Source organism: Hyperolius riggenbachi, chromosome 10 (genome assembly GCF_040937935.1).
Source record: "Hyperolius riggenbachi isolate aHypRig1 chromosome 10, aHypRig1.pri, whole genome shotgun sequence".
NCBI classification, from domain to species: Eukaryota; Metazoa; Chordata; class Amphibia; order Anura; family Hyperoliidae; genus Hyperolius; species Hyperolius riggenbachi.
Window position 1 is genome coordinate 236,271,893 of NC_090655.1, and position 25,515 is coordinate 236,297,407.

Here is a 25,515-nt window from a genome sequence, read left to right on the forward strand (position 1 = left end):
CTGGCATTCCACTGACAAGATTTCCCTTCAGTCGGGGGCACCTCTAGCTACTTTGTATTAGGTAGCCAGAGGTACACTCAATATTAAGGGACACTTATGGCAACCTACACTGGGCAGGGGAAGTAAGGGAGAAGTGACAGTGGGGTCAGCTAGCACATTTATGGTATGGTTCGGCGGGGGGTTGTAGGTTCGTGGAGGGTGAAGTCTAGGGTGCCCGAACATTTGTGCCTATAGCCGGCTCCTGTGATGTTAATCCAGGCCTGGGACCGGGACTCACCTTCCTGGCATTCCCCCGTGATCGTCACTCCCCTCCGCGCTGCCCGGCATCCCTGCTCGCTCTGCTCCAATTTCCGGGGACCCAGAACTTAGCGGCAGTGCAAGCAGGGATGCTGGGCAGAGCGGAGGGGGTAGAACTGCTCATCGCTGGAGCTGGGGAGGTCAGTAATGGCTGCTGGCTATACTAGGGACACCTATCTATACTGGAGACACCCATGCCTAGCTATCTATACTGGGGATACCTATGCCGTGCTATTTTAACCCCCCCCCTCCCCATGCAAAAAAATTGCTCTGGTCCTTAAGGGGGGTGAAGGTACACCCCGGTCCTGAGGAGATTCAATAAAACAAACAAAACAGAAACTGCTCACTGTGGTAGGACATTTTTCAATGTCAGGGGTGGTGTTACTATACCAGCTGAGGAAACAGCGACAGATGGCGGTAAAACGCTGCAGCAGCTCACCACTCAGGGGGCTGCAGTGGTGCTGATGCTGGCATTGGGCCAGAGCCCCTGCTGCTTTCATTTGCATAATTGATGAGCAGAAGACTAGCCAGGCTGCACAGGGAAAACAAAAGGGATACAGCGAGAGGAACCGGGCAAATAATACAAAGGACCAGAGAAGGAATAAACCACTGAACTGAAAGCAAAGCAATGAAGCAAAATGTAAGTACGCCAAAAGAAAAAAAATAGTCTCATTCAGGATGTCTGGAATCACAGGATGGGCAGTGTGACTCCTAACAGCCCCCTGTCTATTGGCCCTGAAAGCATGCTTAGGCATTAGGCTCTTGTTGATCAGAATGGTCATTAGTGATCATTTCGGCTAGTAGTCTGATATCTGTATTGGCACCTCCCGTCTTCTGTGCTATGCCGACACTTGTTTAGCCGTGCTGGAATTTTTGGGTTAACTGCTCCTCCTCACACACCCCTCTCCATAGCTGAGCCCAGCATGCATAACTGGCAGAGATACTGCCATAGTGATCATGACTGATAGTTTCTTTCAGCACTGATCAATTTGTTCCTCCCCCAATTTGTTGTTATGTCATCAGAACAGGAGGTGAATATTTCTGCAGTGCAGGGCCAGATTTCTGTATAGGCCACATAGGCGTGACCTAGGGTGTTAGGGCATGCATTGTAATGTATTACTATCAGGCAATCCCCTATGGCCTCCTTTCTCTGCTGTGCAATGCGAGCTCAGTTCCCCATATCCATGCCCACTATCTGCACTGGCACAGTGATCACAGCACAGACCACCCTACTTTATATTGCTCTGACTCTATGACTATTGCTGCCAGCCCACTGGTAATTACTGCCAGCTGTGTGCCATCTCTGAAGGTAATAATTATGCCCCCACACCAGAGATTTGTGATGTGGGGCAAATTAAGTTGTGGCTGTAATAAGAGATGTCATTGCTTGACTGTGATGTCATTGATGAAGCGGAGGTCATGTGGTGCCTCTGTAGCCAAGGTGAGGAATCTCAGGTGTCATTGGCCCTTATTCAATTCACTTTCTCTCCTAAAGGTGTCCAAACTTCTACCGATTTTGTGGGCTGAATCAATAATTTTATCATAGCAGATGAAAACCGGCGCCTGATCGATGATTCAATCAGACATGCTGGTGTAACGATTGGTGTCAGCAATAATAAGGTTCTGATTATTTGGTGATCTGCAGTATCACCAATAATGCAGATACTATATCCGATTGTATGGTGATCTGCAGAATCACCAATAATACAAATATAGCAACACAGAGAATATCGAGACCTTAGTCACACTTTATTGTAATGAGTGTAGTGATTGGTGCAAACAGTAATACTGACAGATTTGACTATACCTCACCAGAGGAGCTGGTGGGTACTGTCAGTGCAGTGAGTACCTCACCAGTGACAAGGGCTCACTGGTGAGTAGAAAGGTCAGACTAATCGAGTCGGTAACAGACAGGAAGATACAGTACAAAATCGGGAGGCAGAGAAGTAACGGTTAACAGGCAGAGTTTGGCAACAATATCAGATGGGCTAAAGTACAGAATCACTAGAGCAGAAAGAGGAACGATATTCAGGCAGAGTCGGTAACCAGATCAGATGGGCAAAGGTACAGAATCACTAGAGCAGAGAGAATAGTCAGAAACGAGCCAGAGTCATAAACAGATAATACAATATAATGCACAAATCCTAGAGCTGTGTGAAATCCCAGGTTTCCTCCCAGATCAAAGCACACCGGATCTAACTAAGGTCTGAGCGCTAACACGTAGTGATCGCAACAGCAGACAAAGTATGAATGAATCCTCTGAGCTTAAGAGCCCGAGGAGACCCTGAGGCACGCCCCCCTGCGCCCGGCCAATCAGGAGTGGCGGGCGCATGGCGTGACGTCAGCCGACCCTCCGGTCAGCTGAGCCGCCTCTTAAGCTAAGTACCCACGGGGGTACAATTGTAGCTGTCGCCGCACACGGGAGCGTGTGCGCGACAGTTCGGCGGCAGTTCGGCGACAGCTCGTCGCCAAATCCCTCTGCATCCACACGGCAGCAGAGGGATTAGCGATGCGGCGGAAGCTGTCGCCGAGTTTCCTCCCCCCCGCCGGAAGCTCCGTGTGGTGTGTGTGGGTAGCTGTCGCTAGCCCGCATACACATGCGGGGCTAGCGACAGTTCCGGCGAGGATGCGGCGACGACTGTAGCCGGCGATTGAACATGTCAATCGCCTGGCGACAGCTCCGACGGGCGACGGTTCGGGGCGCGCGCATCATACACACGGGGGAACTGTCGCCGCAACACGCGCGTGCCACGCGGTTGCGGCGACGGCCGTCCCCCGTGAGTATGGGCCTTTAGTGGAATAAAGGTGACACCTCAGAAAATCCCTTGATAAATTTTCTATAATAGTTGGCAAAGCCAAGGAACCTCTGGAGTGCCTTCAGCCCTAAAGTTAGTGGCCACTCCAGCACAGCGGATACTTTTTTGAGATCCATAGAGAGTCTGGTGGTAGAAATGATGTAACCCAAAAAGGGGACCTCGGACACTTCAAAGAGACATTTCTCTAACTTAGCATATAAAGAGTTCTGCCTTAATTTCCTCAAGACGAACTTAACATGCTCCCTGTGTTTAGCCAAATTGGGTGAATATATAAGTATGTCGTCCAGGTAAACCAAGACGAACCGCACTAAGACCTCTCTAAAGACCTTATTAATCAACTCCTGGAAGACGGCGGGAGCGTTACACAACCCGAAGGGCATGACCAGGTACTCGTAGTGTGTTGAACGCCGTCTTCCACTCATCACCCTTCCTTATGCGTACCAGGTTGTATGCTCCCCGTAGGTCGAGTTTGGAGAAGATACATGCATCAGTAACCTGGGAGAACAAGTCATCTATTAAAGGGAGTGGATAACGATTCTTTATAGTAATCTTGTTTAGCCCTCTGTAATCAATTCATGGCCGTAGCCCACCGTCTTTTTTTTTTTTTACAAAAATGAATCCTGCTCCGGCCGGAGACTTTGAAGGACGGATGAACCCTTTGGCCAAGTTTTCTTTAATATAATCCTGCATAGCAAGTTTTTCAGGACCGGAAAGGTTATACAAATGGCCCCTAGGGGGCATACAACCTGGTCTCAACTCAATGGGACAGTCGAAACTTCTATGTGGAGGAAGTTTGTCTGCCGCTTTGGGAGTGGGACAAAAGACATCAGTAAACTCAGAATATGGTGTGGGCAATGCTTCCATTTGCACCTTGGTAGCACAAATAGACACTTTCTCCAAACAATGATGATGACAGTAGGAGGACCAGCTTAATAGCTGCCCGAAACTCCAGTCAATCTGAGGAGAATGCTTTTGCAACCATGGCATACCAAGGATCACGGTGTAAGCAGGGATGGTCGTAGTCAGCCAACTTCGCTACGCTGGAACTACACGTATTTTTACGCAAATACGCTTCGCAATTTAAGGCTCCGAAATCAGCAACTTCGCTACATTAGCATACCATAGACTACGCGTTAAAATACGCAAGCTTCACGTAGTGCGTAGCGTAGTTGATGCGACCGCTTATGCCCTTATGCGGAAAAATTTCCGCAATAATCTGCTAACTATGCGCATATATAAACTAATATAAGCATACATTCCACCATCCGATGCGGAATTGTATGCGTATAAAGGACAAAAAAATTTCTACGCATGCGCAATGATCTATGTAGATACAGTTACCGCACGCATAGTTGACTTCGCAATACATACGTCAACTACGCGTAGCGGGCGAAGCTTCGCATAGTGGGACTACGACTACGCGGAAATGCGTATGTGTAGTCCTTAAACTTCATCTGCAAACTACGATGCGTAGTTGCGTACTACGATGCGTAGATTCGCTGGCGTAGTTTACGAGCAACCCTGGGTGGAAGTGACCATTTTGAGCACAAAAAACTGTATTTGCTCCCTATGCAGCACCCCCACCTGACATAACAACACAGGAGTTTGAGACAGAGATTGTTTTCCCTGCAGTGGAGAGTCATCCACTGCAGTAACAAAAATCTGCCTGTCCAAAGAAACAAAAGGAACTCCCAATCTCACAGCGAAATCATAATATATGAAATTGGCTGCTGAACCCGAATCTATAAATGCCTGGGTGGAAAAAACTCGATCCTCCCAGGTAATAGAACACGGGAGAAGAAAGCGATTCCCGTTTAGAGGTAACACAGGCTCGCCTAGGGTAGTACCTCTAACTACACCTAGGCGGCAGAGTTTTCTGCCTTCTTGGGGCAATTCTGTACCACATGGCCCTTCTCTGCACAGTATAAGCAGAGCCTCTCAGCTCATCTCCGATTTTTCTCTACCTCAGACAACTTGGAATGTCCGATCTGCATCGGCTCGTCCTGACGAAGAGAAGGAGATGGAGAAGATGAGGTGATAGGAACGGGTCTCCCCGTGAATCTACCTCGAGTTTGTCTTTGGTACCGAACCCAGTGATCTATTTTAACGGCTAATGAGATCGCGTCATCAATAGTCTTGGTTCCGGATGGCTTAACCTTCCTGGCGGTAAGCCCGAGCTGAGCTCGGGCTATGCCGCCGGAAGGCACCGCTCAGGCCCCGCTGGGCCGATTTGCATAATTTTTTTTTGCTGCACGCAGCTAGCACTTTGCTAGCTGCGTGCAGTGCCCGATCGCCGCCGCTACCCGGCGATCCGCCGCTATCCGTCGCACCGCAGCCGCCCCCCCCCCAGACCCCGTGCGCTGCCTGGCCAATCAGTGCCAGGCAGCTCTATGGGGTGGATCGGAATCCCCTTTGACGTCGATGACGTCGGTGATGTCATCCCGCCCCGTCGCCATGGCGACGGGGGAAGCCCTCCAGGAGATCCCGTTCTTTGAACTGGATCTCCTGATCGCCGATCGCCGGAGGCGATCGGAGGGGCCGGGGGGATGCCGCTGAGCAGCGGCTATCATGTAGCGAGACTTTGTCTCGCTACATGAAAAAACAAAAAAAAGAATTAAAAAAATGATTTGCTGCCCCCTGGCGAATTTTTAGCAAACCGCCAGGAGGGTTAACATAAGATCGGCCACTGCATCAGATAAACCCGTTAAGAAACAACCCAACAAAGCAAATGGTCCCCATCTAGCCGACACAGCCCACCTTCTAAACTCTGCAGCGTAAGTTTCAACGGTGTTATGCCCCTGCCTGCGAGTTTTGAGTTTCCTCTCAGCTGTAACTGCCAAATCGGGATCGTCATATATAATCGCCATAGTTTTAAGAAATTCCTGAACAGACGTTAACGCTTCATGACCGGTAGGGAGACTGTAAGCCCATGTCTGCGAATCCCCAGATAATAGAGTTTTAATAAAAGTCACCCTCTGACCCTCAGACCCTGATGACGTAGGTCTTAACTCAAAATACGGCAGCGATTTCTGAAATTCTGAAAGTCAGACCTGTGCCCTGAAAACTTTTCAGGGAGAGGTATCCTGGGTTCCATAACAACAGGGGATGGCACTGGTGCATTAGTTGCCTGAAGGGTGCGCACCACCTCAGACAACTGGTTGATCTGTGTCTGTTGAGCGTTAACAGTGTTGGTTAGGTCGTTAACGGCCGTGGTTAACAGTTCAACTTGACTGCACAGTGTCTCCATAGACATATTTTGGTCTGCTGTTCTGTAACGATTGGTGTCAGCAATAATAAGGTTCTGATTATTTGGTAATCTGCAGTATCACCAATAATGCAGATACTATATCCGATTATATGATGATCTGCAGAATCACCAATAATACAAATATAGCAACACAGAGAATATCGAGACCTTAGTCACACTTTATTGAAATGAGTGTAGTGATTGGTGCAAACAGTAATACTGACAGATTTGACTATACCTCACCAGAGGAGCTGGTGGATACTGTCAGTGCAGTGAGTACCTCACCAGTGACAAGGGCTCACTGGCGAGTAGAAAGGTCAGACTAATCGGGTCGGTAACAGACAGGCAGATACAGTACAAAATCGGGAGGCAGAGAAGTAACAGTTAACAGGCAGAGTTTGGCAACAATATCAGATGGGCTAAAGTACAGAATCACTAGAGCAGAAAGAGGAACGATATTCAGGCAGAGTCGGTAACCAGATCAGATGGGCAAAGGTACAGAATCACTAGAGCAGAGAGAATAGTCAGAAACGAGCCAGAGTCATAAACAGATAATACAATATAATGCACAAATCCTAGAGCTGTGTGAAATCCCCGGTTTCCTCCCGGATCAAAGCACACCGGATCTAACTAAGGTCTGAGCGCTAACACGTAGTGATCGCAACAGCAGACAAAGTATGAATGACTCCTCCAAGCTTAAGAGCCCGAGGAGACCCTGAGGCACGCCCCCCTGCGCCCGGCCAATCAGGAGTGGCGGGCGCATGGCGTGATGTCAGCTGACCCTCCGGTAGGCTGAGCCGCCTCTTAGTGGAATAAAGGTTGTGACGGTGCGCGCGCGCGCGCACGCGTCAATGCGACCTTGTGGGCGAGAGACAAACCCGTCCTCGGCGTGCTAGACGCCCGAGGCACAGGTGGTGAGGCGGGTTGGGGCACGGAGGCAGCTACGGTGATGGGGCTGTTCGCCGCAACTGCCTCATTGATTGTTACAGCTGGAAAATCTTTGATGAATCGGATGGTACATCAGCCTACAAACTCGAAAGGGGGGAGGGGGGGGCATTTTACACTTGGGGCGGCCACACGACTAGCAGAGGCGGTGTCGCAAGGCCAATTTCTGATATCGGAAATCGGTCCGCAATGTATGGTAAGACAACATATTTGATCAGAGAGAGATCAGTTTCAAGGTCACTCTGCCCATACTTTGCTTAATGTATGGCCCCCTTAAGGTCTCTCCTAGGTGATATTTTCACATCTTATCAATAAAATGCCTTTTAAAGAGGAACTGTCATCCATACTATCTCAGAAAAAACACATATATAAGTAGATAAACAAAAGTTTGCTTTCCTAAAACAGAAAGAATTTGCGATAATTCAGGTTGGAGTGAGCTTGAGATGTCTCCCAGAGCAACACTGCTGAATATATGCAAATTAACCATTGTACCCTTAGAAGCTAAACACACCTCCAGAACCGCTGGAATGCAATGATGTGTCAGCTTGTTAATTCGTACAGAGCCATAATAATCCAACATGCATACAGACTGTTTCGGATTTTTTGATCCTCATCAGTGCATGGCATGGATTAATTTGTCTCTATGGAGTAGGGCTTGTAAATCCGAGAGGCACAGACTAACCAGCAAGCTCATGGTGACCCAGAACTCATAGGAGTGTGTAAGGGACTACAATGGTCCTAAAAGCCCCCTTACTAAGATGTTAAGAAAAACAAAAGTTTGCTTTCCTAAAACCGAAAGATAAGTAGATAAATACTTGCTCTACTTATAACATATGTATTGCCCTGTCCACATTTTAATTTTAGTGATTTCTCTATAGTAAAAAAAAAAGAGAAAATCCTTCTTAGGATTCTTTATTTTATCTGTGTCTATCTTGAAGCCAATCCTGATGTCATTTCCTCCCTTTCTCTCTGCCTGATTGTGTATGCATTGCCCGCCCTCCTCCCAGTCGTCAGGCACTCCCACCCAGTTTTGCAATAGAAAGTGCATTGTTTCAGCATCAGAAATCATCAGAAATATTGGTCAATCAGAGAGGAACAGAGATGTGGGAGGGGAAAACAGGAGGGAAAGCGGCTTCAGCCAATGAGGCTGCATTAGTTAAGTCTGAGGGGAAAGTAAAGAAGCAAAAAAAGGCGACCCAGCATGCCCTGCACCTTCCTTTGTGTGGCAATGTACAAAATAAGAGTCCGGTAAACTGGGGATGATCATTTATCAACAAGAAAAGTAATCATGATTTTTGACTTTTGAATTGCCTGCTTAGCATCCTTATTACTTGTTTACCAGATACAAATAAAGAATTGATTATTGATTTTATGCCCGACAGTTACACTTTTAGCCACCAGCGAGCAAGAAAATACTCTGAAAATGTTGACAGTATTTTTCACTCACCTTTTGGTACTGTACTGTTGCAGAACGCTGGAAAGTTATTTTAACCACTTCAGGACCACAGGCTTACACCCCCTAGTGAACAGGCGATTTTTTTACACTTCAGGGTTGTGCAGCTTTAATGACTCACTGCAGAGCCACACAACCAAGCACACAAATGAATATCAGTTAAACCTCCCTCCCCCTTCCCCCCCCAATTTATCATCAGGCGGCAATCGGACGTTTTCCCCGCATCAGCCTATGAGAGGGACAGCTTGTTGTCCTTGTATTGTCTACTGCAATTGTCCCCTGTACAGCGCTGAGCTAAATCGCAGCACTGCACAAATGTAAACAAACTTAAAAAAAAAAAAAAATACATTTAGCAGCCTACAATCCATGATCGCAGCTTAGTAGGCTGATCACAGAGCTAAGCGGGGATGCGTGCGAATCGGCGCGTGCAATCCCCTGCAAAACGCAGCCCCAGAACTTAGCGCCTTTCGGCGTTAGGCGGTCCTGGGGCTGCCACCTTCCCCACGCCTATCGGTGTTAGGCAGTTGGGAAAGGGTTAAATGGAAGTTGAAAAATTATCTCCCATGAGAAAACTTAAAACACAGGGGCCCATATGCAATTAACTTTTTCACCTATGTTTTCTCCTAGGAGATAATTTTTTAACCTCATTTTAAAATAACTTTTCAGCATGTTTTACTCAAAAAAGTACCAGCAAGTAGGTGAAAAAGTACTATCAAAATATTTGAGTATTTATTGCTTGCTGGTGGCTTTAAAGAGACTCCGTAACAAAAATTGCATCCTGTTTTTTATCATCCTACAAGTTCCAAAAGCTATTCTAATGTGCTCTGGCTTACTGCAGCACGTTCTGCTATCACCATCTCTGTAATAAATCAATGTATCTCTCTCTTGTCAGACTTGTCAGCCTGTGTCTGGAAGTCTGCCAAGTTCTTCAGTGTTGTGGTTCTGTGATGCATCTCCCCCCTCCAGGCCCCTCTCTGCACACAGCCTGTGTGTTATTTAGATTAGGGCACCTTCTCTCTTCTCTCTTATCTTTTACAAGCTGGATAAATCCTCCTCTGAGCTGGCTGGGCTTTCACATACTGATGAATTACATACGGGCAGAGCTGTCTGCACTCTGCAGGAAGAAACAGCCTGACACTTCAGTGGAAGATAGCTGCAGGGGGAAAGAAACACACAAATGATCTCTTGAGATTCAAAAGGAAGGCTGTATACAGCCTGCTTGTGTATGAATGTATTTTCTATGTGTGGACATGCTGTACATCAACCTACTTCCTGTTTTGGTTGCCATTTTGTTTGTTTATAAACAAACTTTTTAAAACTGTTTTTAACCACTTTTAATGCGGCGAGGAGTGGCGAAATTGTGACAGAGGGTAATAGGAGATGTCCCCTAACGCACTGGTATGTTTACTTTTGTGCGATTTTAACAATACAGATTCTCTTTAAAAGGCCTTTTATTGGCAAGGTGTGTAAATATCACCTAGGAGAAAACTCAGGAGAAAAAGTGAATTGCATATGGGCCAGGGGGTCATATGCAATTCACTTTTTCACCCGAGTTTTCTCCAAGTTGATATTTTTAAACATGTCAATAAAATGCCTTTTAACCTCCTTGCCGGTTATCCCGAGCTGAGGTCGGGATAACCCGCGCAGGAGGATTGCTCAGGCCCCGCTGGGCCGATTTTCACAATTTTTTTTTTTTTACTTTCAAAAAGGTGTTTATTGAAGAATTAGAACATACATAGCCATTAATATAACACCTAATAATAAAATGTGCAGGGTTTATAGCAATTCAATAAGTTCTGATGAACTAACAAACAAACTACTTTCCAATACTAATATTACTGCTAACTATTGTGAACAAATTAGTATCCGTGGGGCTTCTCCCACATAACTGTTAAAAGTCAATCAGTTCCTTGATAGTAACCTATAGGAGAAAAAGAAAGGTCAATTCCAGTATTAAGTTCCATTAATTAGACTCAAGCTCCGAGAGTGATATATTGATTTGTGTTAGGGGGGTGCCCCGGTTTCTGGGCCTCCTATCGTGAGCGTGTATTATACCTCCATGATGGAGCTTTCTATATCTAATTATTTCTCCTCTTTCACAGTTTTTGTTTTATTGCACGCAGCGAGCACTTTGCTAGCTGCGTGCATAACTCGATCACCGTCGATTCGCTGCTACCCGTCGCGCCGCCCCCCCCCCCCCAGACCCCTTGCGCAGCCTGGCCAATCAGTGCCAGGCGGCGCTGAGGGGTGGATTGGGACTCCCTCTGATGTCCCGACGTCCATGACGTCGGTGACGTCATCGCGATTGTCGCCATGGCGATGGGGGAAGCCATGCAGGAAATCCCATTCTGAAGGGATTTCCTGCCTGCGCAGATTGCCGGAGGCAATCGGAGTGGGTGGGGGAAAGCCGCTGCTCAGCGGCTATCATGTAGCTAGCGCTAGGTTAGCTACATGATTTTAAAAAAAAAAGTGCTGCGCTGCCCCCTTGCCGCCATAATTGGAACGGCAAGGGGGTTACGGCATCGGAAAGCTAGAAAATACTCAAAATAAGTTTAATATTACCTTTTCACTTACTTTTTGTTACTTTTTTAGTTAAAAAGTGTTGGAAAACTATTTTAAATCGAAGATGATGTCTCCCACAATGCATCACTGCTGAATATGCAAATCACTCTTTGCTGTCCCTGTAAGCTAACCACACCTCCAGAACCGCTGGAATGCAATGATGTGTCAGCTTGTTAATATTACAGAGCCACAATAATCCAACATGCATTCGGACTGGTTGATCCTCACCATTGCATGGCATGGATTAATGTGGCTCTATGAGGTTAGACTTGAAGCATCCAGAGTTATAGAATGCCCAGCAGCCCAGCAAGCTCATGGTGAACCCGAACTCCTAGGAATGTGTAATGAGTTAATACCTTCTGTTAAGAAGGCAAACTTCTGTTTTGCATGGAGGAACATACTGTTCCCCAAACTGACATAATTTTGTGCTAGAAAGTCCTGATCATGTTTTTATTGTAGCGGTAGCATTAGGTGTGTTTGGGTGGAAGATTGAACTCTACATAACATAATGGGGGATGCAAAGCCGCTAACAGTGCAAGAGCTTTTTCTAAGCACTTGTGATTTTAAACTGATTCTGAGTCGAAGCTTGCAATCCTAATTGCATAAATACATAAGAGAGGGAAGCCTCAGGATCCTATTGAGGCTTCCCTTGCTGATCTACAGCCCCCATTGTTGAGCGCGGCCCCTCTCTACAACGAAGCTGTACAGCTCTTCTTCCTGATGCTGGATCTGTGTGAGCCCACCCGTGCATGCTCAGTACCACCTTACTGCGCATGCACGGGCGGGCTGTGTCGGCTATTGCATGGCCACGCTGGAGCAGGAAGTGCTGCGCGGCCCCTTAAGGATTAGCGACAGTGTATCGTCACTAATTTCCTGGGAAGAGACGGGGGCAGCAGAATAGAGGGAAGCCTCAATAAGATCCGGAAGCTTCCCTCTCTTTAGGTAAACATCGGATGTTGTGTACCCGACTCAGGTACTCTTTAAAGCAGTAGGATTAGCCATACTATGCCGGGGAAAAAAACGCATATATAGGTAGATAAATACTTGATCTACTTACATAACACATGTATTGTACTGTCCACGGTTTGATTTCAGTGAATTTTATATAGTAAATGAAGAGAATTCTGTTCCCGGTGAGAACCATGTTTTGCCCACAGTTTAGACTTAATCTGCCCTTTACTTTTTTTTCTTTTCTCCTCCAATCGCTGAAGTCACCTCAGCCTAGCTCGTAAACACAAGTGAGCAGGGGATCATGTTTCAGATGGGCAGCTAGGCTGGGAAATAAATGGAAGAGGATGAATATATTATAGATAAAAAGAACCCCCAGTATGCAACTGTTTGGCACTGACTATTAAAGGGCCAGTGCTCCTTAAGTATGTGATAACTCCAAATCATAACAGCCGAAAAAGTTTTGAAAGTTTTGAATGCAGGATTAGCATCTTTATCACTTAATACATTCAGACCAGTTGCTGTTGAAATTTGATTTTTATAGTGACGATCCCGCTTTAAAAGCTCTTGCTAATGTAAAACTTGAGCGATGTGATTTTATAAAAAATAGCATTACATTAGCAAGAGCTTTTCAAATCACTAGCGCAAAAAAAAAGCTCATGCAGCGTGAACCAGCTAATGGGCACAGAATTCTATTAACATGCAAATCTCCGCTAACCTAGAGATGGGATTACATCCAGCCAATCATAGCCTCTCCCTCTGCTAAGTAACTACCGGTAGCTGGCAGCTAATTCACTGAGCTGCTGGAGCAAACAATTGAAATTCATGTGAAATGCAGCTGCAGTGACTCCATCCACCACAAGGTGGGAAGTGATGTCATGTTAGGCAGGAAACTGGAGCTCAATAGCCATTGCTGGGACTGGCAGCAGAGGAGGTAATTATTTTATATTTACATATACAATAAATATAATCACCCAGTAACTACTCTCCCCAGCACACCCATCCCTTCTTTCCTTATAATCTCTGATGTCCTCCATCAATAGCAGCTGCTGCTGCACATCATAGCATTAACCCTTTCCAATCCTACTTTTACTGTGTGGGGCTGATGTGGGTGATCCGAGATAGCTGCTGCAGGGTGCCAGTGAGGTCTCTCAATATGCGTTGCCACACTGCAAAATCGCATGTAATAATAATCCTAACATTTGTATAGCGTTTTTCTCCTGTTGCACTCAAAAGTGCTGAAGAGCTGCAGCCACTAAGGACATGCACGCTCAAGGGGCCAGCCTGCCTGCAGCATAGTACCTCTCAAAGTTTTGATATAAGAAAGAGGGACACTTAAGCCACACCCCTGCCACGCCCCCATCACACCCCTAGTCACACATACCGTAAAGATTCCATAGATAAAATATTTTGTTTTATAATTCAAGCCACACTGGTCCTTTCTATGCTTGTTCATTTTCCTTCATATTAACATTTGAAAATAAGAAATGTATCAATTTAAAGGAGTCAATTAAACACATTTTCCGTAGAAATATACGTATATTTACACAGATCTGTACATTAGTCCTGAAAGAAGTACAAAGGAGGAAGAAAGAGGTACAGAGTTCCCAAAGAGGGACTGTCCCTCCAAAAGAGGGACAGTTTGGAGCTATGCCCTGTAGTGTAAGGAAGGGATGGTGCATACCAAGAGCGTTTCTGAGTGTTTTTAAAAACGCTTGCGCTTTGAAAAGTGCTTGGCTAATGTATTTCAATGGGATGGTGCACACCAGAGCGATTTTGTTTTTTCCCTAAACGCAAACACGGGTCCTGCAGCATTTTTGCTGATTTCTGAGGCGATTCAGCCTCAATGTTCAGTATAGGAAAGTGGAAAATCGCTCTGAAGAGCGCTAGATCAGAGCGATTTTCCAAGCGTTTTTGGTACAGAAGCTGTTCAGTTACAGCTCCTCTACTGTAACAAGATATAAAAAAACCACTACACCAAAACACTCCAAAAACCGCTAGGCATGATTAGAAAATTTCTAGGCACGTGCCTAGAATCGCCATAAAAATCACTTCAAAATCGGTAAGCGTTTGCTTTTATGCTAGTGCTTTTTGGTGTGCACTGGCCCGACGTCTAGCCCAAGGACTTCTTACTGAATAGGTACTAACCTTAGCCAGGATTCAAACCCAGGTCTCTCATGTCAAAGGCAGAGCCCTTAAAGCGGAATGAAACCCAGCATTTCTTCTTTGCTCTAATAGATTATTTACAGCATATTATATACAACCAGCATGGTGTTTTTTACTAGAACAGCATTCAAAGGGTTACACACAGGACTAATGCTAGGTACACACCATACAATTTTCTGTTAAGCCCAATCTACACTATTCGATTCTTTGTGCATTTAGATTATGATTCTATTTACGATCCGATTAAATCCGACATGTCCGATGGGGATTCGATTCAATTTAATTCGATTTGCCATTGCAAAACAATAGCAAATCGAATTGAATCAAATCGAATCCCGATCGGACATGTCGGATTTAATAGGATCGTAAATAGAATCGTAATCGAATCGCACAAAGAATCGTATCGTGTAGATTGGGCTTTAGATTTTCTGTAAGATTTACCTGCCAGATAGATAATTTCCAATATATTGGAATTTATCTATCTAACCATCTAGCTGCTTAGCAATTAGGCATTGTTCTACTCAGCAGAAGATAACCAGAAGACAATGCACCAGAGATAATGACCAGTCCCTTCAGAAAATAATCTAATGCATCTAACAGAAAAAATTGTATGGTGTATACTAGGCATTAGAAGTTCCCTACCAGCAAAGCTGGATGCATCCGAATTGGAGATAATGTTATCTTGTATTTAATTGTATCAAGTGAGGAATGTATATAAACACTTCTCTGACACTGCAGGCTCTGCTGAACAAAGTCAGACAATCAGAAAGCATTTCTGCTTACGTTAGAACATGAATAAAGCAGTTATAAATAAAATGCAAAGTCAGCTCTCAGAGCAAAAAAAGTTTACTTTGGGAACGTATAATTTCTAAATGAATAATAATACTTCTGCACAAAAGCAAATATGAAAACCGTATGGCATATTAAAAGTAGGAAAACATGTTTTTATTGAATATTATGTCAGGGTTTTATACCGCTTTAACCAGTACACTATTCTAACCAGTATGTAATTGTATGTAATGACTTTCTATGCGGCCAATGTGTTTTCAAGAGGCATTGTTATTATTTAGTATTTGTATAGCACCAACATCTTCCGCAGCGCTGCCACCAGTGCAGTAGCATTAACCTGATTGAGCCCTGCTTTTTACGCTTGAGCCCAAAAAGGTCTATGATACTGCCCAGGTGCAGTGCAGCCATGCTTCGGGGTCTTGTTGCTGGATTGGCCTGGCTGAGGAGGATGGGGGAAGCCTATAGCATCCAGAGGCTTCCCCATCCCAAGGTAAGTTTCAAAAATGTTACATTGCAAACCACACAGGTTTCCTTTAATATAATTTTGCCTTCCTAAAACAGAAAGCATTTGTGATCATTCAGCTTTAAGTGAGCAACTGTGGTTTCCCATGATGTATCACTCCTGAATGTGAAAATCATCTCTTTATGCCCCTGAAAGCCAGGCACACATAAGCTTTAGGCTTACATTCAAAATATCAGTGTATATCCCATTCCTAATATTACCCACACAGACCAACAGTCGTGACAACTCTCGATTTATACTCTGTCTGAAGGTAAAAGATTCCACTACAGACCATATGACATCACTGAAGATGGAGGAGGACTGTAGTCACATGGCTGAGATGATATTAGACCTCACCCTGGAGATCATCTACCTGCTGACTGGAGAGGTGAGTAGGATTCTGGGAGGTCACATGACATCACTCTTATGTCTGTTTAATAAAACACGTCTGACTAGAGAGATGAAGAGGATTATGGGAGGTTGCATGATATCACTGTTGTTCTTCCTACACAGATCTTTCCTCCAGTAAAGCCTGGTGATCACGTAACCATCACGGTGCCCTTACCTCACTCAATGGTTTACAAGAGATGCAACAAGCAGAAGATTCTGGATGTTACCAACAAGATCATTGAGTTGCTGATGGTGGAGGTGAGCAGTGCTGGGAATTATGGGACATTGGGGTTGATACATGAACAGGAACGTGCTGCAGCAGTGTGAGTTAAATGGCCTTACACGCACTAATTATACTAGCGTTACTTAGTACTCCTGCAGGCACGCTATGCGTGCTACTGGCAGCGTAACGTGCGTTACTTAGCACCGCCCCATACTTCGAATGGCCGCGGCATAGTGACTTCACTAGCGAAACCACTTCTACATTAATTGACCTAGTAGGACGACCATGTTGTCACACTAGTGACACCTTGTCAAAAAAGCTGGTTCCAGGAACAAGGCCCAAAGCAGGAAGGAAAACAACAAACGGTCAAAGGCCTTCTCCGTGTCAATCGTCAATAGAAGGGCTGGAGCACCAAGCTTCTGAGCGTAGTGGGATAGCAATAGTTTTCATTACATTGTCCCAGGGTTTGGCCTGATCAGTGGAGATAATTTCGGGTAAGAACTGGAGGAGTCTGTTTGCCTAGATTTTTACGAAAAAAAATGAATAAGCTAAATTGGGCGTTAACTTGAGCACTGCAGGGCTTCTTTGCCAGGTTTGGGAATCAAAGTAAAATGGGCAGAAGTGGCTTCCGCAGGGAAGGCTTTAACTTCTGTAACATTATCAAAGGCTTTAAATTCATGTGGACCGCAGCATCGGGCCCAAGGACACTTCCTGATCATTGTGATTGGCTCACAGTGACCAGGGGTTAGAAGCCAATGAAAACGGCTCCTGACCGAGTTCTGAGCCAGCAGAGACAGACTATTGTGTCCCATGCATTGGGTATCATTCATAAACAGGCTGTCGGTAGTGCGGGAAAACACCGTTCTTCTCCGCAACCGGTAATTAAGACTTCTGGGTGGCCATTCATAAAGAAGTCTGCCTGTTGCGGAAGAAGTGCGGAGGTTTTCTGGAGGAAGTTAGCGGCAACGTGGCGGAAGACATGCGGAAACTTAAAAGCTGCCCGATTCCCTCCCTGCGCTGCTCTGTCTGATGCTGCTTGGGAGGTCCCTCCCATTCATTTATATGTATTCCGCCCGCCTATCGCTACTGTCGAGCAAGCGGTATTTTCCTTCCGGATACCGCTTGCTCTAATCTTTATGAATGGATGTGTTTGTTACTTTTTCTAGATTAATCTAGAAAAACTCCGCACAAGGCGGAAATGTATCGCTCTGTCACCTTTTCATGCGGAAAGAGCCTTTATGAATGGGGCTTATGCTGAGTGGTCGGGAAAGTCACCGGTGTTAAGCATTTCCGCATGCGGAAATGCTTTATGAATGATACCCATTGTATTTGGAGGTGTTAAAAATATACCACATCAGGCTTAGGCAGCCACAAGTGCAGCGTAGTTTTAACTAAGGCTGGTCCCACGGGGCTAGGGAGTGGGCAAATAATTTAAAGTATTCAGCAGAAAAACCATCTGGGCTGTCTGCTTTACATGATTTCAAGCATTTATTTGTTTTTAAACAGTACCAGTTGCCTGGCAGTCCTACTGATCTCTTTGGCAGCAGTAGTGTCTAAATCACACACCTGAAACAAATAGTCAGCTAATCCAGTCAATTATCAGTCAGAGCATCTGATCTGCATGTTCGTTAGGGGTCTATGGATAAAAGGAAAGATGAAAAATTAGATGATCAGCAGGACAGCTAGGCAACTGGTATTGTTTAGAAGGAAATAAATGTGCTCTCACTTCAGGTGTCCTATATTTCTCTACAGACCTCCTTCCGCTGGGCTAATGTCAAATATTACTATTAAGAGACCAATAAACTTTGCACCGAGGTTAGATTTTAGGTTAGGTTAGATTGTAGTATAGGTGTCTCAAGGTCTCAGTTCCCTAAATAATTGGCACAGACAATGCTATTTTTTGGCACATAATTCCAGTCCTAAAGGGAAAGTATAACTTCCTATAAGACAAGCCTTGCCTGGTCTTGATTTGGACTTGGCTTTGTGGGTTTGAAAAGCAAGGTCCACATTAAGTGGGAACTTTGACCATTTCCCTGAAGGATGACATCAGACAAACAGACATGTCAACAGTTCCTATGATGAGTGTTGGAACCGTTCAAAGTTTTAGACATATCCATTGTGCCTGTTGTCTGTCGTGTTCTTTGTGGTGACGAAAGGCAAAGTCCCTCTTGGATGACTTTTCAGGACAGAAGTTGTACATGTTCTAGGTAGCGTGCTTTCTATAACATATCCATTACATTGGACGCTAAAGGATTATTGAGAGCATGAGATGGCCAAAGTGGATAGCACATCAGGATCTGCTGTGACCTAACACATACAGCTCATGTGAACCCAGCCTCAATTAAGCTGTACTTGTAATCAATGATTGTGTGGTACTCCTGAGGGATATGTAGACCTTCAGAAGGAGGTGAGGAAAAAACAGAGACACTGGGACCCCCTTATGGTGTAGCATGCTGTTTGCATCAAAGCAAGGTACATATAGATGATACTCACAAACAAGATTTGCAGAACCACTAACCACAGTATAGTTGCAATTGAGGAAATCCCGTCCTCTCTTGGGTTCTGGGGTCGGATGGATCATGCTCCAGAAAAGAATTTAATTTCACAGAAGTAAAACCAAAAAGAATTGAGGGTTGTGAACTAAAACTGGAGAGGAGGAGGCGCCCAAAAAATAATATTGTGGCAATGAATAATATGAAAATAATAACATAGCTTACCTGTAAAAAGGACAAAGCCTGAGTGAGGTAATTGCATTTATAGCAATTTAGACACTAATGAGATTACGCAGAATATTCTGCACTGTTGTTATTGAGCTGAAGTAGCGTTCTGAGATCCGCAAAATGCGTAATCTCATTAGTGTCTAAATTGCGATAAATTTGAATGACCTCACTCAGGCTTTGTCCTTTTTAGAGGTAAACTATTTTATCATTTTCATATTCTTCATTGCCACAATATTATATTTGTGGCACCTCTTCCTCTCCAGGTTTTGTATTTGTAAGTTAAGTCTGGCTTTAGCATCCGAATCCTCCAAAGCATTTAGTTTTGCGGCTGATCACAATAATCCCATGTGTTACAGCTTTGTTATAAATTAACCCTACAAATGATTGTGGACCACTATATTGTGTTGTTTGCAGGTAGAAGAGGATTTTTTGGAAGGACAGAGGGATCATGAGAACGTTGTAACAGAAGATCAGAAGATTCCACCCCAACCTCAGGTAGAAGATCAATGGGTAATCAGGGCCATCATGATTTATATGTTGGCTGTCTTGTTACCATTCTTATTCATTTTTAGAAGTCTGACTGATTTTTATGTTGTTAAGGGCAAAATAAAAGATGAGGAGGAAGAAGAGATGGAGGAGCGGAAGTATTTAGAAGGACTCAAGGACACTATGGAGGAGAATCAGCCGCCCGTCACATTACTGGGTAAGAGGAGACTTTTATTTCTTGTAAAGGTACGGAGGGTCCACCTAGATCCCCCCTCAACATCTTATAAACACATACTGTAGAAGCAATGTATTAAGTCATATGTGTGTTTCCTACAGATAGATCCAGTAACAGAAACCCACCAGACATATGTACAAGTCCTCTTTATTCTCAGGATTGTACACAGGAAGGTCCCATGTCCTCCCAACATTTTAAGGTAAATTGGAGCTGGGAGATGGATTGGCCACTTTGCTCATCAGAGTATGTAAAATGATACTCTTCTGTGTAGACTCACATTTAAAATAAGCTATGTTTATTTGGATTTAGAAAGATGACATTCAGAGTTTGAAAATTAAGATTAAAGAGGAAGAAGAGGAGACATTGATGAATGATGGTCCTCAGTCTATGGAGGAGGGCAAACCAACTGTCAAAGAGGAGGAATTCTCTCTGGGTATCACCACGGGTACGTAAGAAAGAATTGCAGAGTTTTCAGGTTTAAAGGAAGAGTGCACTTATGGTTCCATGAGTTTAGCTTTTCAATATCTCTGATATGAAACCCAACTGAACTGTTCCCAGTGCTCTTCTTCAGCTGTGGAGATACTTGAAGCGGACCCGAACTCTTGCACAGCACACGATGAAAAGTCTTTATTACACATATAGTTGATGAAGAAATTCACTGCTCTGTGTTTTCTGGTTGTTTAGACAGATTAAAGTGTCCAGATATTACCAGAAGCTGTGAATAGACAAGGCAGCTCTCTCCATACAGTAAACAATGAGGCTTAAAGCGGACCTGAACTCAGAATGTCCTCTCTGCTCTAAATGATACAAAAGAGCATAATAACCTTTAAACTAAAAAAAATTTCTTTGTTTCAGCTGATACAAATACAAATCGTAAAATAAATTGCAGTGTATCTACTTCCTGATTCATAGAAACAGACATATTGTTAACATCCTGTGCTTTCAAATGGGCTTATCTGCCATGGCAGTCAGCTGACATGGGACAGATCAAATTACAACTTGTGATTAGTCACAGATGAGGGTGAATTAGACTGGCTAAACTCTCTAAATACGTACAGGGTGTGTTTCTCTGTTTTCTGTCCTGTGCAAGAGTTCAGATCCACTTAAACCCTTCAGTGCTCCTTAAAAAGTGAAACCAAATTGTATACTTTAGGGCTTTTTAGGATTTTCATAAATTATTATGAAGACTTTTTTTTTGTCCTTATCATGCTGTGACTAATCTTTATTTAGATTTAGAGCAGAGAGCAAATTCTGAGTTTAATTCCACTTTTAGATGCTATAGCAATCCATCTGGACAGATCACTGTCCCCCGATCCCTATCATTCCCCTGAGAACTTCAAATTCAAAGGAAGGTCCCGGATGGTTCTATCTCCTTGCTCCATAGAACAGAACACACTGCTCCCAAGGGAGCCAAACTATGTGTCTCTACAGCAGTTGTTCCAAAACTGATATCTGAAATGATCTATAAAGTTTCCAGTGATTGTTCTCAGAACAGAGGATCCAAGTAGCAGACTCAAAAGGAAGATTGCTTGGATCTCGTTGCCTCGTTGAGTAAAGCTGTGTACACATGTGAGATAAAATGTGACCAGGGAGGCCAATATTGAACACCTCTGCCAAGAATCTAGTGTTTGTACACATGATTACCCCCCCCCCCTCCCGGATACCTCGGCCAGGCCAGCAATTAGCCAAGAAGATTGACTCAGTCCCCGCTTACCCCATCTGCCACTTGATATCACTCAATCACCACTCAATTTTGCCCAAAGGATTGGTTTGTGGGTATGAGACTTACGCAACACTCACCACTGGTCTTGGGGGGGCACATGCACTTGAGTGGGCCTCAGACTGTCTGTCAGTTGTTAGGAAATCAAATGCCATTACTGCTATGTACGTGATCGAGCCCTTGCGACCGAGATTTTTAACATGTCTAATCCTTTTTACCAATTGCAGGCGGAAATTGATCAAAATGATCGATCAGGTGGCCATCTTGTGGCATCGATATCTGACAGATTTGATAATTATGATCAAATCAGCCGGCTATCAATGCTGTAAATTAAGTAATCTAGAGGCATCCTTGTTGTTTCACTGATCACTTCTAACAGACACTAATGTCACTTAAAGGACAACTGGAGTGAGAGGGATATGGAGGCTGCCATATTTATTTCCTTTTAAACAATACCAGTTGCCTGGCACTCCTGCTGATTTCTTTGGCTGTAATAGCATTTGAATAACACCAGAAACAATCTTGTCATATCTCGCAATAATGTCAGAAATGCCTGATCTGCTGCATGCTTGTTCAGGGTCTATGACTAAAATTACTAGAGGCAGAGGATCAGCAGGCAAGCCAGGCAACTGGTATTGTTTAACAAGAAATAAATATGGCAGCCTCCATAGCCCTCTCGCTTCAGTTGTCCTTTAAATCTGAGTTTGCCTATAACCTCCTTACTTTCAGGTTCACATTTAATTGCTATTTTGGATTTCCATTCATTTGTGATGTTCTCAAGTTTTTGGTGGTTGTCTTGCATCTCTTTCTTCACATATCATGATATGATGCTTCTGATGACATTTCTCTTGATTATAAAAACAAAACAAATATCATCATTTTAATATCAAACTTCTCTTTCATACAGATGGACGGTATATCGGGAACCCCTCGCAGGGACATCTTATTTTACCCCCAGAAGATAATAGTGGCACACAGTGTTCCCTAGAAGGGAACCCCATTACCCAGTATATGTATCACCGACCTAAGAGGGACAATATGTTGTCAGATCCCTCTACTCTGCTGGTCTCTTCTCCCATCATATCAGCTAGTGCTGCACCAAATGACCATAAGATGATTCCAAACGAATTTGATGATTATATTGCATCTACATCGTATTTTGTAGGCCTTCAGCACTCAAGTCTTCCTCAGTTTTCATGCCAGGAGTGTGGGAAATCATGCCAGACAGAATCAGAATATATTGTACATGTACACCAGGGAAGCCACACTGGAAGCAGAGAGTCTCTGCCGTGTTCAGAGTGTGGGAAATTGCTCACAACAAGAGCAGATCTCATTCCCGTCACACACCATTCAGGTCATCCTGGGGATGGAGTCATTTCCTGCTCCACATGTGGGCGACAGTTTACACAGAAAAGTAACCACAGGACTTCTCTGAATCCCCCTGCTGGTGAGAAGCCTTTTCCCTGTCCACAGTGTGGGAAATGTTTTGGCAATAAACAATTACTTCATACACATCAGAAAATTCACACGGCCGAGCGACGTTTCTCCTGCTCTGAGTGTGGGAAGGCTTTCTTGCGGAATGCAGACCTTCGGAAGCACAAAAAAATTCACACCGGTGAGCGGCCTTATTCCTGTTCAGAGTGTGGGAAAACGTTTATTCAGAAAACGGGTCTGCTGATACACCAGAAAAATCACACCGGCGAGCGCCCTTTTGTCTGTTCACAGTGTGGGAAAAGTTTCGCTAACAAAGCACACCTTGCCAAACACCATCGAACTCACACAGGCGAGCGCCCATATACTTGTTTAGAGTGTGGGAAGAGTTTCACTCAGATAGGGTACTTCCATGTCCACCAGCGACTGCACTCTGGTGAGCGTCCTTATTCCTGTTCACAGTGCGGGAAATCTTTCACGGGTAAGAGACATCTCTTTGTGCATGAGCAAACCCACAGTGCTGAGAGGCCCTTTTCATGTTCAGAGTGTGGGAAAGGTTTTGTTACGAAAGGACACCTTCATGCGCACCAACAGACACACACTGGTGAGCGGCCTTTTTCATGTTCAGTGTGCGAGAAATCTTTTTTCGTGAAAGGACAGCTTCTGGTACACCAGCGGATCCATACAGGCGAGCGACCTTTTAACTGTTCAGTGTGTGGGAAATGTTTCCCCGTCAAAGGACAGCTTCAGACTCACATGCGAACCCACACCGGAGAGAAGCCTTTTTCATGTTCAGAGTGTGGGAAAAGCTTTTCTGTAAATGGACAACTCCGGACACACATGCGAACCCACACTGGCGAGCGTCCCTTTTCCTGCTCAGAGTGTGGGAAAAGCTTTTCCAGGAAAACTGGCCTTGTTACGCACCAGCGAACCCACACCGGAGAGCGTCCCTATTCATGCTCGGAGTGTGGGAAAGGCTTCATTCAGAACAAGGACCTTCTAAGACACCAAAAAACTCACGCTAGCATGCAGGACATCTAGGAATCCATTCATACTGCATCAATTGCTGTCAGTTATAACTGAATGGACAATGAATGTGCAGTGTCCATGTTTACCTAAGGTTTCGTTTACATTAGATGTGTTTTTACTGAAGCTTTTACTCAATGCACTGCTATGGAACAACTGATCAGTGAAAGCAGACCTGAACTCAGGACTACCTGTCTGCGCTAAAATATAAGCAACAGCATAAATAACCTTTAAAGAAAAATATTTCTTTGTTACAGCTGATACAAATCCTGCAATCAATTTGCCGTGTCTTCTTTTTGCTGTCATAGAAGTAGACATAGGGCCAACATCCTGTGCTTACAAATTAGCTGCTCTGCCAAGGCATCCAGCTGACACAGCTGAGGGATCAAATTAAACTTGTGATTAGTCACAGATAAGGAGCTAAACTCTCATGTCCACTTTCAAACGCACCTGCTTTAGGGCCCTTTTACACTTAATGCGTTAGTATGTGTTAGCATGAGTTGGTACGCATTTTTTCCATAGCAGTGCATTGTGAAAAAGATTTAAGTTAAAACCCGTATAGTGGGAACTGTGCCATAGGAAAACATGGGCATTACTTTGAAAATAAGTTTTCTTTCGGTTATAACTGAGAGCACCTGATTAAAGGATACCCGAGGTGACATGTGACATGATGAGATAGACATGTGTATGTACAGTGCCAAGCACACAAATAACTAGGCTGTGTTCCTTTTTTTCTTTCTCTGCCTGAAAGAGTTTAACATCAGATATGTAAGTGGCAGTTCCTGTCTGAGTCAGGCCTAGGTCAGACTACAGTGTGACACTCGCTGATAAGAAATCACAGCTATAAAACGCTTTCCTAGCAGAACATGGCTCTTGAGAGCAGGAAAGAGATAAAAAAAATGGTCAAAAGTTCATAGATTTTAGCTCTGGCATATTTCAATGAATGTGTCATTGAGCAAAAACAATAAAACAGTCAAAACTTAAAAAGTAGATTTAAATATAAAATAAAACTGTGGACTATCTTAAATAGTCATTTTTAGGACAAGGAGAATAGATACAATTGTTTATTTCATTCGTTTATTTTCACCTCGGATGTCCTTTAAGTGTAAAAGGGCCCTTACAGTGTGAATAAGTCCTAACTCTGCTCCAGGAAATGGCTTGCCAGTGGATGATGACAAAACCTATTGTAAAAACGGAATATGAAAGTTTTGGAAAATGTAAGGTCTGTCTGGAGAAGAGATATTTTCAGTTGAAGGTGGAGTCTGGTGGTCGGGGTAAGGGGTAGAGACATCTCTTGTCAGTGCATATCCCTTGGCCACCCCAGAGATGGAATCAGAATGGTATCTTCATCTAGATTCTAGATGTTTGCGGGTTCAAAGGGGAAGAATTTCTTCTAGCACTTTTAGCCTGTTGTGTTACCTGTCGCCTCATCCTATAAGCAGAAAGAATTGGGTGCCACGGATAAGCAGAATATAGACAATGTTTTGTAAGGAGAACCTGTGAGAAATAAATACTTAACCACTTGAGGACCTAGGGCTTTCTACCCCTTAAGGACCGGC

General features: G+C 44.3%; 1 protein-coding gene across 2 annotated transcripts; it reads left to right on the top strand.

Moving 5' to 3' along the window:
• The first annotated feature begins 850 nt into the window (after nucleotides 1-850).
• Nucleotides 851-25,177, top strand: LOC137534923 (oocyte zinc finger protein XlCOF6-like). 2 transcript variants are annotated; one of them, XM_068256637.1, is made up of 8 exons: nucleotides 851-937; nucleotides 15,997-16,113; nucleotides 16,239-16,373; nucleotides 19,473-19,568; nucleotides 19,659-19,761; nucleotides 19,881-19,978; nucleotides 20,089-20,224; nucleotides 22,407-25,177. In XM_068256637.1, exons 1-8 carry the CDS (start codon nucleotides 926-928, stop codon nucleotides 23,969-23,971), a joined length of 2,262 nt encoding a protein of 753 aa, XP_068112738.1. In that variant the 5' UTR covers nucleotides 851-925; the 3' UTR covers nucleotides 23,972-25,177. The 2 variants fall into 2 exon arrangements, with proteins under 2 accessions (XP_068112738.1, XP_068112739.1); XM_068256638.1 differs by having other exon boundaries at nucleotides 19,473-19,553.
• The last annotated feature ends 338 nt before the right edge of the window (nucleotides 25,178-25,515 follow it).